This window comes from Crocuta crocuta, unplaced genomic scaffold, assembly GCF_008692635.1.
Source record: "Crocuta crocuta isolate KB4526 unplaced genomic scaffold, BGI_CrCroc_1.0 scaffold193, whole genome shotgun sequence".
NCBI lineage: Eukaryota > Metazoa > Chordata > Mammalia > Carnivora > Hyaenidae > Crocuta > Crocuta crocuta.
Genome location: NW_027529624.1, coordinates 6,116,412 through 6,127,059, shown reverse-complemented (window position 1 = coordinate 6,127,059; position 10,648 = coordinate 6,116,412). Strand labels below are relative to the sequence as shown.

Genomic DNA, 10,648 nt, shown 5'->3' with positions numbered 1-10,648 from the left:
CGCGGCTGGAACGTCCGCGCTCCGTGCAGGGAAGCGGGTGCTGCGGGCGTGGGTACCGCGCACGCGTGGGGAGCGGCCCCCGGAGAGCGCGCGCCGGCAGGACTGCGGCCTAGCGCCGCGTGGCGACAGGTGTTCTGGGTCGTCCCTGTCACGTGGCCGAGGAGTCCGGCTTGCCCGGCACCTAGAGGGGGCGGGGCCTGCAGGCCACACCTCCTTCGGTCTAGGACCTGAGGGCGGGGGCGTGGCCAAAGAGGCGTACCTTGGTCTCAGCTGGGGAGGGCTGGGGAAGGGTGTTGGGCACCCCTCAAATTAGGGGAGGAATAGGGGAACACCCACCCTCGTACTACCATGGCAATAAGGAGGGTGGTGCCCCTGGGAACCGAGGCCTTCGAGGAGATGGAGGTGATTGGGATTCCTGGGGGGAGCCCCAGATCCGAGCTTGAAAGGATGAAGGCAGGTAAATGATCTCAGAGGGCCTTGGGGTCTGGTCCTGGCCGACCTCAGATTGCAGCGAGCGCCTAGGCGAGCCCCAGTCCTTCTCCCATCTGCCCGGTCCTCGAGGGGCCAGCCAGGGCGCGAGGCCTCACATCCCTGGCCTGCCGCAGAATGGGCCTGTCGGCTGCAACCCGGTTGTGGGGCCCGCCGGGACTGCTCCTGACCTTCGCACTGCACCCGGCTTTGTGCTCGCGCCCGGCCCCGAACTCGGGGCCACCGCACCGGGACTATTGCGTCCTGGGCGCTGGGCCCGCTGGCCTGCAGATGGCCTACTTCCTGCAGCGGGCCGGGAGGGACTACGTGGTGTTCGAGCGCGCCCCGCGGCCCGGCATCTTCTTCACGCGCTACCCACGCCACCGCAAGCTCATCAGCATCAATAAGCGGCACACGGGCAAGGCCAACGCCGAGTTCAACCTCCGCCACGACTGGAACTCTCTGCTCAGCCACGACCCCCGGCTGCTCTTCAGACACTACTCCAGCGCCTACTTCCCCGATGCGGGCGACATGGTGCGCTACCTGGGTGACTTCGCAGACAGGCTGGGGCTCCGGGTGCTGTACAACACCACCATCGCCCACGTCACTCTGAACAAGGATCGGCAGGCATGGAATGGCCATTACTTCATCCTGATCGACCAGATGGGCCATGCACACCGGTGCAGGTAAGGGGCCTGGCTCCGGAACCGATCTGCTGCCGCTGGGGCCTCTCCCGGGGGAACTGACACCCCTTGGTTGGCCGGTAAGTTTGGCAGAAATTAGAGAATAAGGGCATTTCTGCCACTCCTCGCTCCCCCGGAAATCCAGTGCTAAGAGATTCAGCTCAGCCACCATTGCCCAAACGTGTCCAAAAAAAAAAAAAAAAATTATGATCTGCTTGGAAGATACTAACCAGCGCCTTCCTGCAGGGTTTGTCGGTGTTTAATTTCTTCATGTTCACCGTAACACTCCAGCCGTGGGCATTCAGTATCACCTAAGCATAGGTACCCACAAAGCTCTTTCGGCAGAGCATCTCCTAGAGCTAGTGTTCCCCCAAAATACATAGAGGGGAAAACATTCGGCAAGTGTTTGACGGGCTCAGTGGGATTTCAGGACCCAGCAGAAGTGAGAGGTCCCAACAGGCAGGGCCACCCGCATTCGGTGTTAGCTTGCTTCGGCTTGGGAGAAAGCTGGGTATTGTGTAGACTGCCCACACTCTGGGTCACACACTGCACTGCCCTTTTTTAATCCCCACAAGGACCCTAGGGAGCAGGGGGAGAGTTCACTGGCCCCAGTTTTACCGCTGAATAATTGAGGCTCAGAAAAGTTGATTAATTGGTGCTGTGTCACACAGTTAATAAGCGGTCCGGCTGCAGCCGTGTCTTCCTGACCCCAGAGCCTGTGTTCTGTCTGCTACACCAGACTGGCTCTCCCTTCCTGGCCGTTAGCCTGGCACCTGGCTCCGGGCAGGTGCCTGGAGGTCAAATTCTCATGCCTTTTGCTGGAGGCCCAGCTGTGCTCCTTGCTCGTTACAGCCCCAGGGGAGGAAGGCTTGGTCCAGCTTATACCCTCGCATGTACACAACCCAGCGACAAGCACAGGGGAGTCAGATCCGAGCTGCGTGGACAAGGGTCAGAAGTTCTGGTTTTGAAACCACCTGTTATCAAACCGACCCCCAGGATCCCACTCCCAGCTGCACCCCCCCCCCTCCCCGCCCCCAGTATGAAGGGCCAGGCTGGGAATCAGGCTGGTCTGGGTTCAGGCTCTGGCTCTGCTGCCCTGGGCCTGCAGGGCCTGTGTCTCCTCGCCTGGAAAGCAGGCCAAATAACCCCAACTCGGGGTTGCTTTGGGCAAGAAGATGATGTCTGGAGCGCTTAGTAGGGGCCTGGGATGAACTGCCGCTCAGCAGTTGCATCTGCCAGGCCGGTCAGAAAAGAGAAAAGAGATTTTCACCACTGAGGGTGACAGGTGGCCTAACGGCTATGTCCACAATTAGGTGAATGTTTCGATTTCTCCTGTGTCATCTTCTCAGAGAATCAGGTTGATTCTCGTATCTGGGACCATCCCAGAAATGTGTAAAGGAGACCGCTGGAGTGGGCTCAGTGAGGGCGAGGGTAACATCTCAGATTCTCCGGGACAGGTGCCTAAATGGCTGAAGGAATGGACGTTCTCCTGTGTTCTTTTTTTCCTTAATTTTTTTTTAAATGTTTATTTATTTTTTTAAAATGTTTTATTTATTTCTAGGAGAGAGAGAGACAGCGTGAGCAGAGGAGGGTCAGAGAGAGAGGGAGTCACAGACTGAAACAGGCTCCAGGCTCCGAGCTGTCAGCACAGAGCCCAACACGGGGCTCGAACCCATGAACCGCAAGATCATGACCTGAGCCAAAGTTGTCCGCTTAACTGACTGAGCCGCCCAGGCACCCCTCCTATGTTCTTTTAGGAGCCAGTCGTCTGGGTGAGACAGGCGAGCCAGATCACAGATCCAGGGAGTGCTTTTCATGTAGTAGCCTTACAGCTGAGAGACTAAGCCATCCTCCCTCTGTCCCCTCCCTGCAGCGTCCTTCTGGTAGCCACCGGTTTGTCAGTCCCCAACCAGGTCGACTTCCCGGGCTCCGAACACGTGGAGGGTTACGAGTCTGTGTCCGTGGACCCCAAGGACTTCGAGGGTCAGAACGTGCTGATCCTGGGGCGGGGAAACTCGGCCTTTGAGACGGCAGAGAACATCCTGGGTGTCACCAACTTCATCCACATGCTGAGCCGCTCCCGCGTCCGGCTGTCCTGGGCCACCCACTACGTTGGAGACCTCAGGTATGCTACGCAGTTGCTCGTGGATTGAAAGCCCTTCCTGACCCCACTGGACCAACCACCCCTTCCTCCGAGACTCCTTGTCCGCCGTACGGACGCCTTTCTCTCTCTTGGCATTTCCCTTGGGCCCCAGGGCCATCAACAACGGCCTGCTGGACACCTACCAGCTGAAGTCCTTGGACGGGTTGCTCGAGTCCGACCTGACGGATCTGGCCATCGTGAAGGACCGTGAGGGCAAGTTCCGCGTCACCCTGAAGTTCTTCCTGGAGGAAGGCAACCAGAGTGCCGACGCCATCACCCTCCCCCAGGACGACAATGACAACTTCGCCATGCGTGTGGCCTACGACCGGGTCATCCGCTGCCTGGGCTGGAACTTCGACTTCTCCATTTTCAACAAGTGAGTCCAATCGGGGGAGGAACTGGGATCACTTAGCAAACCTCTTCTGACACCTCCCCGGGGGCGGGGGGGGGGGGGGGGGGGGGGGTGGGGGCGGNGGGGGCGGGGGGGGGGGGAGGCAAGGGCAGGTGGGCCAGCGACAGCTTTTAGGACTGCACCATCTCAGCGGATATGGATGCCACCTGATCTCCTGCCCAGGACGTGAGCTGTCTGTCCTCACAGGGACCGACGGCCCCGAGCGCTCCATCCTGTAGCAGCAGCGACAGTGGGTCTTTATCTGTGTTGCAATCCTTCACCCGAGAGCTGGGAAAATGAGCCAAGGCAGAATAAGATGGTGAATTTGCTAAAAAGTGGCTAAGGATGCAGGCGCTGGCGTGGGCCTGAGATTCTCCACGTAGCAAATCTGTGCGTTCTGGGACAGTAACTTACCTGCACTGGGTCTGGTAGTAGGGATCGTACTTTCTTTCTCACAGGCCTATTGTGAGGATTAATCCAGAAAGTACACAGCATGTACTATATCCTTAACAAAGTGGTAGCTGCCAACATCGCTTACAATTAATTGTGTTGTGAACTCCTTTGCTTTAGACATTGCCGCCCCAGTCCCTTGGCAAGGTTTGGTATTAAAGAATCCATCCAGTGTCTCACTTTCGTCTGGCCAGAGCACAGGCAGACAAGGAGAAACTGGAAGGCCTGAACCAGACTCCATCCCATCAAGTTGAAGCCTGGAGCCCAGAGCCCAGCCTCCACTCAACCTTGAATCCTGGCCCCCTCCCTGACCCACCACGTCTTTAACCTGAACCTCAGTTATTTCCATCTGTTAAGTAGAGATAATTATACCCAGCTCCTAGGGTCATGGTGTGGTTTAAATGTAATCAGGAGGGGCGCCTGGGTGGTCCAGTCAGTTAAGCATCTGACTTCAGCTCAGGTCATGATCTCTAGGTTCGTGAGTTTGAGCCCCGTGTTGGGCTCTGTGCTGACAGCTCGGAGCCTGGAGCCTGCTTCGGATTCTGTATCTCCTTCTCTCTCTCTGTCCCTCCCCTGCTCGTGCTCTATCTCTCTTTCAAAAATAAATGTTTAAAAATAATGGTAAAATAAATGCAGTGAGGCATATAAAGCCCTTACACTCAGCTCAGTGCTGAGCACAACATAACCATTTCGTACACAGCAGTGATTTTCACTAACGACGCTCTCCGCTCACAGGTCCCTCCGACTGTCTTCCGGGGGTGAGTTCAGCAAGAAGTACCCCCTGGTCAAAGCTAGCTATGAGTCCAAAGGAAGCCGGGGTCTCTTTGTCCTGGGTACCGCCAGCCACTCAGTGGATTACCGGAAGTCTGCCGGGGGCTTTATCCATGGATTCCGATACACAGGTGAGCCCGGCAGGGAGAATAATCCCCAGGGTTTGTAAACGTGCTCCTGATGCCCAGCAGCCTTAATGAGATTGCTTGCCAGTCTGAAATCCCCTGTCCGGGACAGAGGGCAACAGGTTTTCGTGATCTGAGCGTTTATCTAGAAAAGTGTCAGGTAAGGTGTGAAAGTAAAGTTCACCGGGAGTTAGCACGTTACGTGCTTGAGTCCTGCGCCAGCCAGGCACCAGGTGTTGGCCAGAAGGCCGAGTTTGGGCAGTGCTGCTGTAGGTTCCTCCCCAGCTGGGTGGTCTGAGAGGTGAGGCTTCACCACCTCTCTGGAAGCCTCTTTTGGACTGCGGGACCTCAGAGCTGTAAACGAGGTGAACTTTCCGCCCTCGTTGGGGCTGCTGTAAGGACTCCAGTACATGAGGACCTGCGGCTGTGAAGCGTGACGCACAGATCGTCCAGGTACCAACAGATTTCAGTAAAAGTTGCCGTCAGATTGTATCAGTCATGACGGTGTGACTTTCCTGCACCGCAGGCGGGCTGGTGGACTTGGGTGGGTGGGGAGTGTCACGTGGACCAGTTGATTGTGCGACAAGGATCCTGCATCCTGGCATTTCTGTATTTAATTTGATGACTCCCAGTGATTTAATGTTCACTTTTGCATTTGACTCTCCTTCCTGCTTGGCAGGGAAGAATAACCATGTTTGATTTCCAGACGATGTATTTTATGTCCCAGGGGTGATGGGTGTTGTCAGAGAGGGAAGCCAGAGAGCGAGTTTGCTGTCCCTAATCCAAAATGTCCGCAGATTGAACACACACACACACACACACACACGCACACACACACACACACACACTCAGAAGGAGAAGCATATGTCCCTTTAGCTGTGTCTCCCCAATAAGTCCTCAGGGCACCGGGGTGGCTCAGGAGGTTAAGCATCCAACTTCGGCTCAGGTCACGATCTCACGGTCCGTGGGTTTGAGCCCCACATCGGGCTCAGTGCTGACAGCTCAGAGCCTGGAGGTTGCTTTGGATTCTGTGTCTCCCTCTCTCTCTGCCCTTCCCCTGCTTGCACTCTGTTTCTCTCTCTCTCAAAAATAAATTTTAAAAAATTTTTCTTAAAGGAAAAAAGAAAGAAATCTCCATCATTGTTCCTGTGCATGTTACCCTCCCTGCACCTGCTGTTCTGGAAGATTCTGCCGCACCGCCCCCACTTCCTTTTGTCCCCTGACCTTTCTTCAGCTCCCATACCCAGTCCTCATGTCAGCCTGTTACTGAAATGCCATTTCCCAGATAAGGAAACTGGGGTCACAGAGAACTTAAGTAATTTGCCCACAGTCACCCAGCCGGTTGGCAGAAGGGTCATTTGAATCCACATGCGTCTGATTCTAAAGCTCACAGCCAACCACTGAGCTTGGGCAAATGGGAAGCTGTCCCGGGTTGCTGTGTGGTCTGCACTACCAGCTGCAGATCCCGCCGGGGGAGGGGCGATGTGGCCCCCACATCCTGCTCAGACCCGACAAACCGGTCCCATGGCAGATCAGGCGCAAACAACAAGGCAGAGGAAAGCAGCAGAACATGAACTGTGAACGGCACAGACCATGCCCGGCACGGGGGGACCTGCCTGCCACCCAGTCCATCCCCCTCCTGTGTCTCAGCCACCCGCCAAAACATCCTTTCTGTAAACAAAAACAAAAAGAAGTCTCCTTCCCCTGCTTACAGCTTAAGCGGCTCTCCATGGCTCCCCTCCTCCCTCGGGAAGCCTCCAGCTCCCCGGCGTGCCACTCTGAGCTTTGCCAGGCCCATGCCAGCTCACCTTTCCAGCCTGGTCCCTTGCCTGCTCTTCAGAACGCGCGAGACTCTGAAGCCTGTGACCCCGTGTGTCAGGGCGCCCCTCCCCCGTCAGATGCCACTAGCTGTGTGTTCCTCGTCCTGTGCAAAACTCCACTGAGCCATTGTTTCCTCCAGAGCCGGATGTCTGGGGAGGCCGAAGAGCTACTCCTGGGAGTGTTGGCCAGCCAAGTCCCCTGTCACATGCATGGTCTGTGTCCTCGCCTTTCTCGGAGTTGGATATGGTGTTGATTAGGTTTGGAAGAACAGGCCCGATTTCACAGCTGTGCATGGCAGCCCCAGATAGGCGACAGAGCGTCTGCCTGTCGTTTCAGACAGCTGTCGCTTTTCTGTCCTTCCATCAGTGACCGCTCAGGTTCGGGCTCTGGAGGACAGGAGGCACAGAAAGGTTTTCCAGCTGGGAGTCCCTGAGGGAGATGGAGCCCCGGGAAAGGAGCGGGGTCACTGGGAGGCCCGGGGGCCGGGGTTGACATGGCGCTGGCGAGGGGTAGTATGGGACTTCCACAGGCAGGGGACCCAAAGCGGGGCAGGGACACTCTGGCCTGGAGTCAGACCCCGCCCCCCCCATCCATTCCACTACCCGCTCAGACTGTTTTCGCGCCGGAAGCAGAACTGAGTAGAGTGACAGACTTTAAAGCCCAAAGTACGGCCCATCTGGCCCTTGACAGGAAACCTTGACTGACCCCGCTCCAAAGGCGTCTTCTTTTTTTTTTAAGTTTATTTATTTCAAGAGACAAAGAGAGCGAGAGCTGGGGAGGGGCAGCGTGAGAGGAGATGGGGAGAATCCCAGGCAGGCTCTGAGGTGCCAGCTCGGAGCCTGACACGGGCCTCGAACTCACAAACTGTGAGGTCATGACCTGAGCCAAAATCAAGGCTTAACCGACTGAGCCCCCCAGGTGCCCCCACCAGAGGCACCTTGGAGCCACGCACACAAGCGTGTGTTGAGTTCCAGGCAGCCGACAGGGACCGTACAGCCATCTGGGTGGCGAGAGGCGAAGTCTGACGCGCGGCGTGCCGTCCCTCCCTCTGGCCATTTCAGCACGTGCCGTCCACCGCCTGCTGGAGCAGCGCCACCACGACGTCGCCTGGCCCTCCACCGAGCACCCCATCTCCCAGCTGACGAGCTCCATCATCCGGCGCATCAACGAGGCTTCTGGGCTCTACCAGATGTTCGGCGTGCTGGCTGACGTCGTCCTGCTGAAGGAGTGAGTAGCCCAGCTTCACCGTTCACTGATCGGAGCTCCTCTCTGCCTGTTCCGGCGCAGAGTGGCCCTGTGGTTCCCTCCTAAGTGAAGCCTTCAGGGGACAGGGGGATCCATTCCAGGAGTGGGAATCAGTGAAATCAACACCATAAGCTGGACAGACAGACAGATCTGGGCGTGCCTCCCAGGTCTGCCGCTTTCTACCTGTGTGGCCTTGGGCAGCTCACTTAGCCTCTCTGAGCTTTTCTCATCGGCAGCATGGGAATAACAACCCTTAGGTTGCAGGCAGGCGTGAAGGTAACCGGCAGACAGCGTTGGGCACCGAGCGGATGCGCAGTAAACCGCAGCGATACGGGTGGAAGGCCCCCCTCAGGGCAGGACCACGCTGTCTTCTTCTCAGCTAAGTGACAGGTGGCAGATCACAGACGACACACGGCAGAGCAAGCAGGGAGGAGGGTGCTCTGAGGACAGGTTAGACACAGGGGGCGTCTCTCAGAGGGAACAGCCTGACCCAAAGCCAGGGAGGGCGACAGCGCGCCAAGTTCAGGAACACACAAGGAATTCACTAGTGCTCAGTGCAAGATTCCCCGCATCAGGACTCCTCTCTTCCCTACCCGCTCTCCACATTCTGATTCCCCCCTGCACCCTGCTAAGCGCTGCCTTCAAATTCCATCAAGTGTCTGACTCCCCCTTCCCCCTGCCCCTCCCCCCCCACCCAGCTGCCTTGGTCCAGCCCTCACCCACCCCCAGCCTCTCACCTGAACCGACTGCAGCCTCAAACCTTTGCCCCACGGTCTGCTCTCAACACAGCGGCCAGGCGGTGCCCTTAAACCCAAGTCACACACCTGCATCTCTGCGCAGCGCTTTCCAGGGGCCGGTGGCCTCCATTCTCAGCGCACACAAAACCCGGTGTTTGCGTCATGGCACACACAAGCCCTCCACCTGCCCCTGCTCTCTGCTCGAGGCCACTCTGGCCACACTGGCTGGCCTGCCTCCTGTCCCTTGAAGACACCGAGGCTCCCTCCCAGGGCTTTCCCATGACTGTCCTCTCAGCCTCGGTCACCCTTTTCCCAGATACATGTCAGGTCACTGAGAGCTTTCTGGAATCTGTCCCCTGTGTAAGTCGGGGCTCAGCAGGGACAGTCATGCTCCAGTGAGATGCGTGAGGAGGGTCGGAGCCCGCACGCTGTTTGCACATGCATGTGCACACACGCACGTGCCCCTCTGGCCTCTGCCGCAACCCTGAGGGTCGTGCCCTCCCGTACTGCCCTTGTCCCCAGGAACGCCACCGCCTTTGACTACCTGGAGGAGTTCCCCGTGCAGATGCTGGCCCAGCTGGAGACCATCACAGGGAGGAGCGCCAGGCATGGGCTCTTCGTCATCAACATGGAGTACGGCAGAAACTTCTCCGGGCCCGACAAGGACGTCTTCTTTTACGACCGCTCCGTGGGGCACACGGAAGACGCGTGGCAGTCGAACTTCCTCCATCCCGTCATCTACTACTACAGGCACCTCCCCACCGGTGAGCCGGACCCCGCCGCCCGTCAGCGTGTCGCCACTGAGCCGTCACACTGCACTCTCAGCTGACAGAGAAGGACACAGTGGTGGCAGAGGAGGGGGGGGTCACCCATAGGACAGATGAGGCAGAGGGTCTGGGAATGAGAAACAGTGTTCCAGATTCTGGTGCGCACTGTGATCCGGGCGGGCTGCACAGAGAGTGTCGTGATCTCCTCCAGGCGCCACTGTCTTGCTCTGTGTGTCCAAGGGAGGCTGAGCGTGGAGGGGAAGGGGACCTGGGGCCTGACTGTCAGAGGGAACAGGGAAAGGAGCCGGACGTGGTTAACACAGGCATACAGCATAAAAGGCACGGAAGAGCCGGGCAGTGTTCCCAGGCTCTCCTTCCCCTGCTGTGCAGCCTTGGACCACTGCTTACACTCTCTGAGCCTCAGCTTCCATGTTTGTAAAATGGGAATGACAATAGGATTACGTGAAGATAAATGAGATTTAAAAAAATGCAGAATGTGGGGCACCTGGCTGGCTCAGTCAGTAGATCGTGCGACTCTTGATCTTGAGGTTGTGAGTTCGAGCCCCCATGCTGAGCTTAGAGGTTACTTAAAAAATAAAATAGGGGCACCTGGGTGGCTCAGTTAAGCATCCAACTTCGGCTCAGATCATGATCTCACAGCTCATGAGCTCAAGCCCCGCATCAGGCTCTGTGCTGACAGCTCTGAGCCTGGAGCCTATTTCAGATTCTGTCTCTCTTGCTCTCACTCTCTGCCCCTCCCCCTCACATTTTGTCTCTCTCTCAAAGATAAACATTTAAAAAAAATTTTTTTTTTTAATAAAGTCTTGGGGCGCCTGGGTGGCTCAGTCAGTTAAGCGTCCAACTTCAGTTCAGGTCATGATCTCACAGTTCATGGGTTCAGGCCCGGCATTGGGCTCTGTGCTGATGGCTCAAAGCCTGGAGCCTGCCTCGGATTCTGTGTGTGTGTGTGTGTGTGTGTGTGTGTGTGTGTGTGTGTGTCTTTTCCTCCCCCTCTCACACTGTCTCTCTCTCAAAAATAAATAAACG

The 10,648-nt window shown here is 57.1% G+C and overlaps 1 protein-coding gene and 1 long non-coding RNA gene across 2 annotated transcripts in view; one reads left to right on the top strand and one right to left on the bottom strand.

Moving 5' to 3' along the window:
• The first annotated feature begins 20 nt into the window (after positions 1-20).
• Positions 21-10,648, top strand: part of FOXRED2 (FAD dependent oxidoreductase domain containing 2) — a 16,990-nt gene continuing 6,362 nt past the window's right edge. The window contains exons 1-6 of the mRNA XM_077762061.1: positions 21-1,154; positions 3,025-3,276; positions 3,407-3,670; positions 4,871-5,037; positions 7,914-8,079; positions 9,357-9,598. Of these exons, the coding sequence (XP_077618187.1) occupies positions 607-1,154; positions 3,025-3,276; positions 3,407-3,670; positions 4,871-5,037; positions 7,914-8,079; positions 9,357-9,598 (1,639 nt within the window). The 5' untranslated portion in view covers positions 21-606. The remainder of the gene's footprint in view (positions 1,155-3,024; positions 3,277-3,406; positions 3,671-4,870; positions 5,038-7,913; positions 8,080-9,356; positions 9,599-10,648) is intronic.
• LOC144229939 (uncharacterized) lies at positions 7,542-9,655 on the bottom strand. The gene is made up of 3 exons (XR_013334661.1): positions 9,379-9,655; positions 8,281-8,537; positions 7,542-8,170 (listed from the first exon to the last, which is right to left on the bottom strand). It is a non-coding gene; the product is annotated as an uncharacterized LOC144229939 (long non-coding RNA).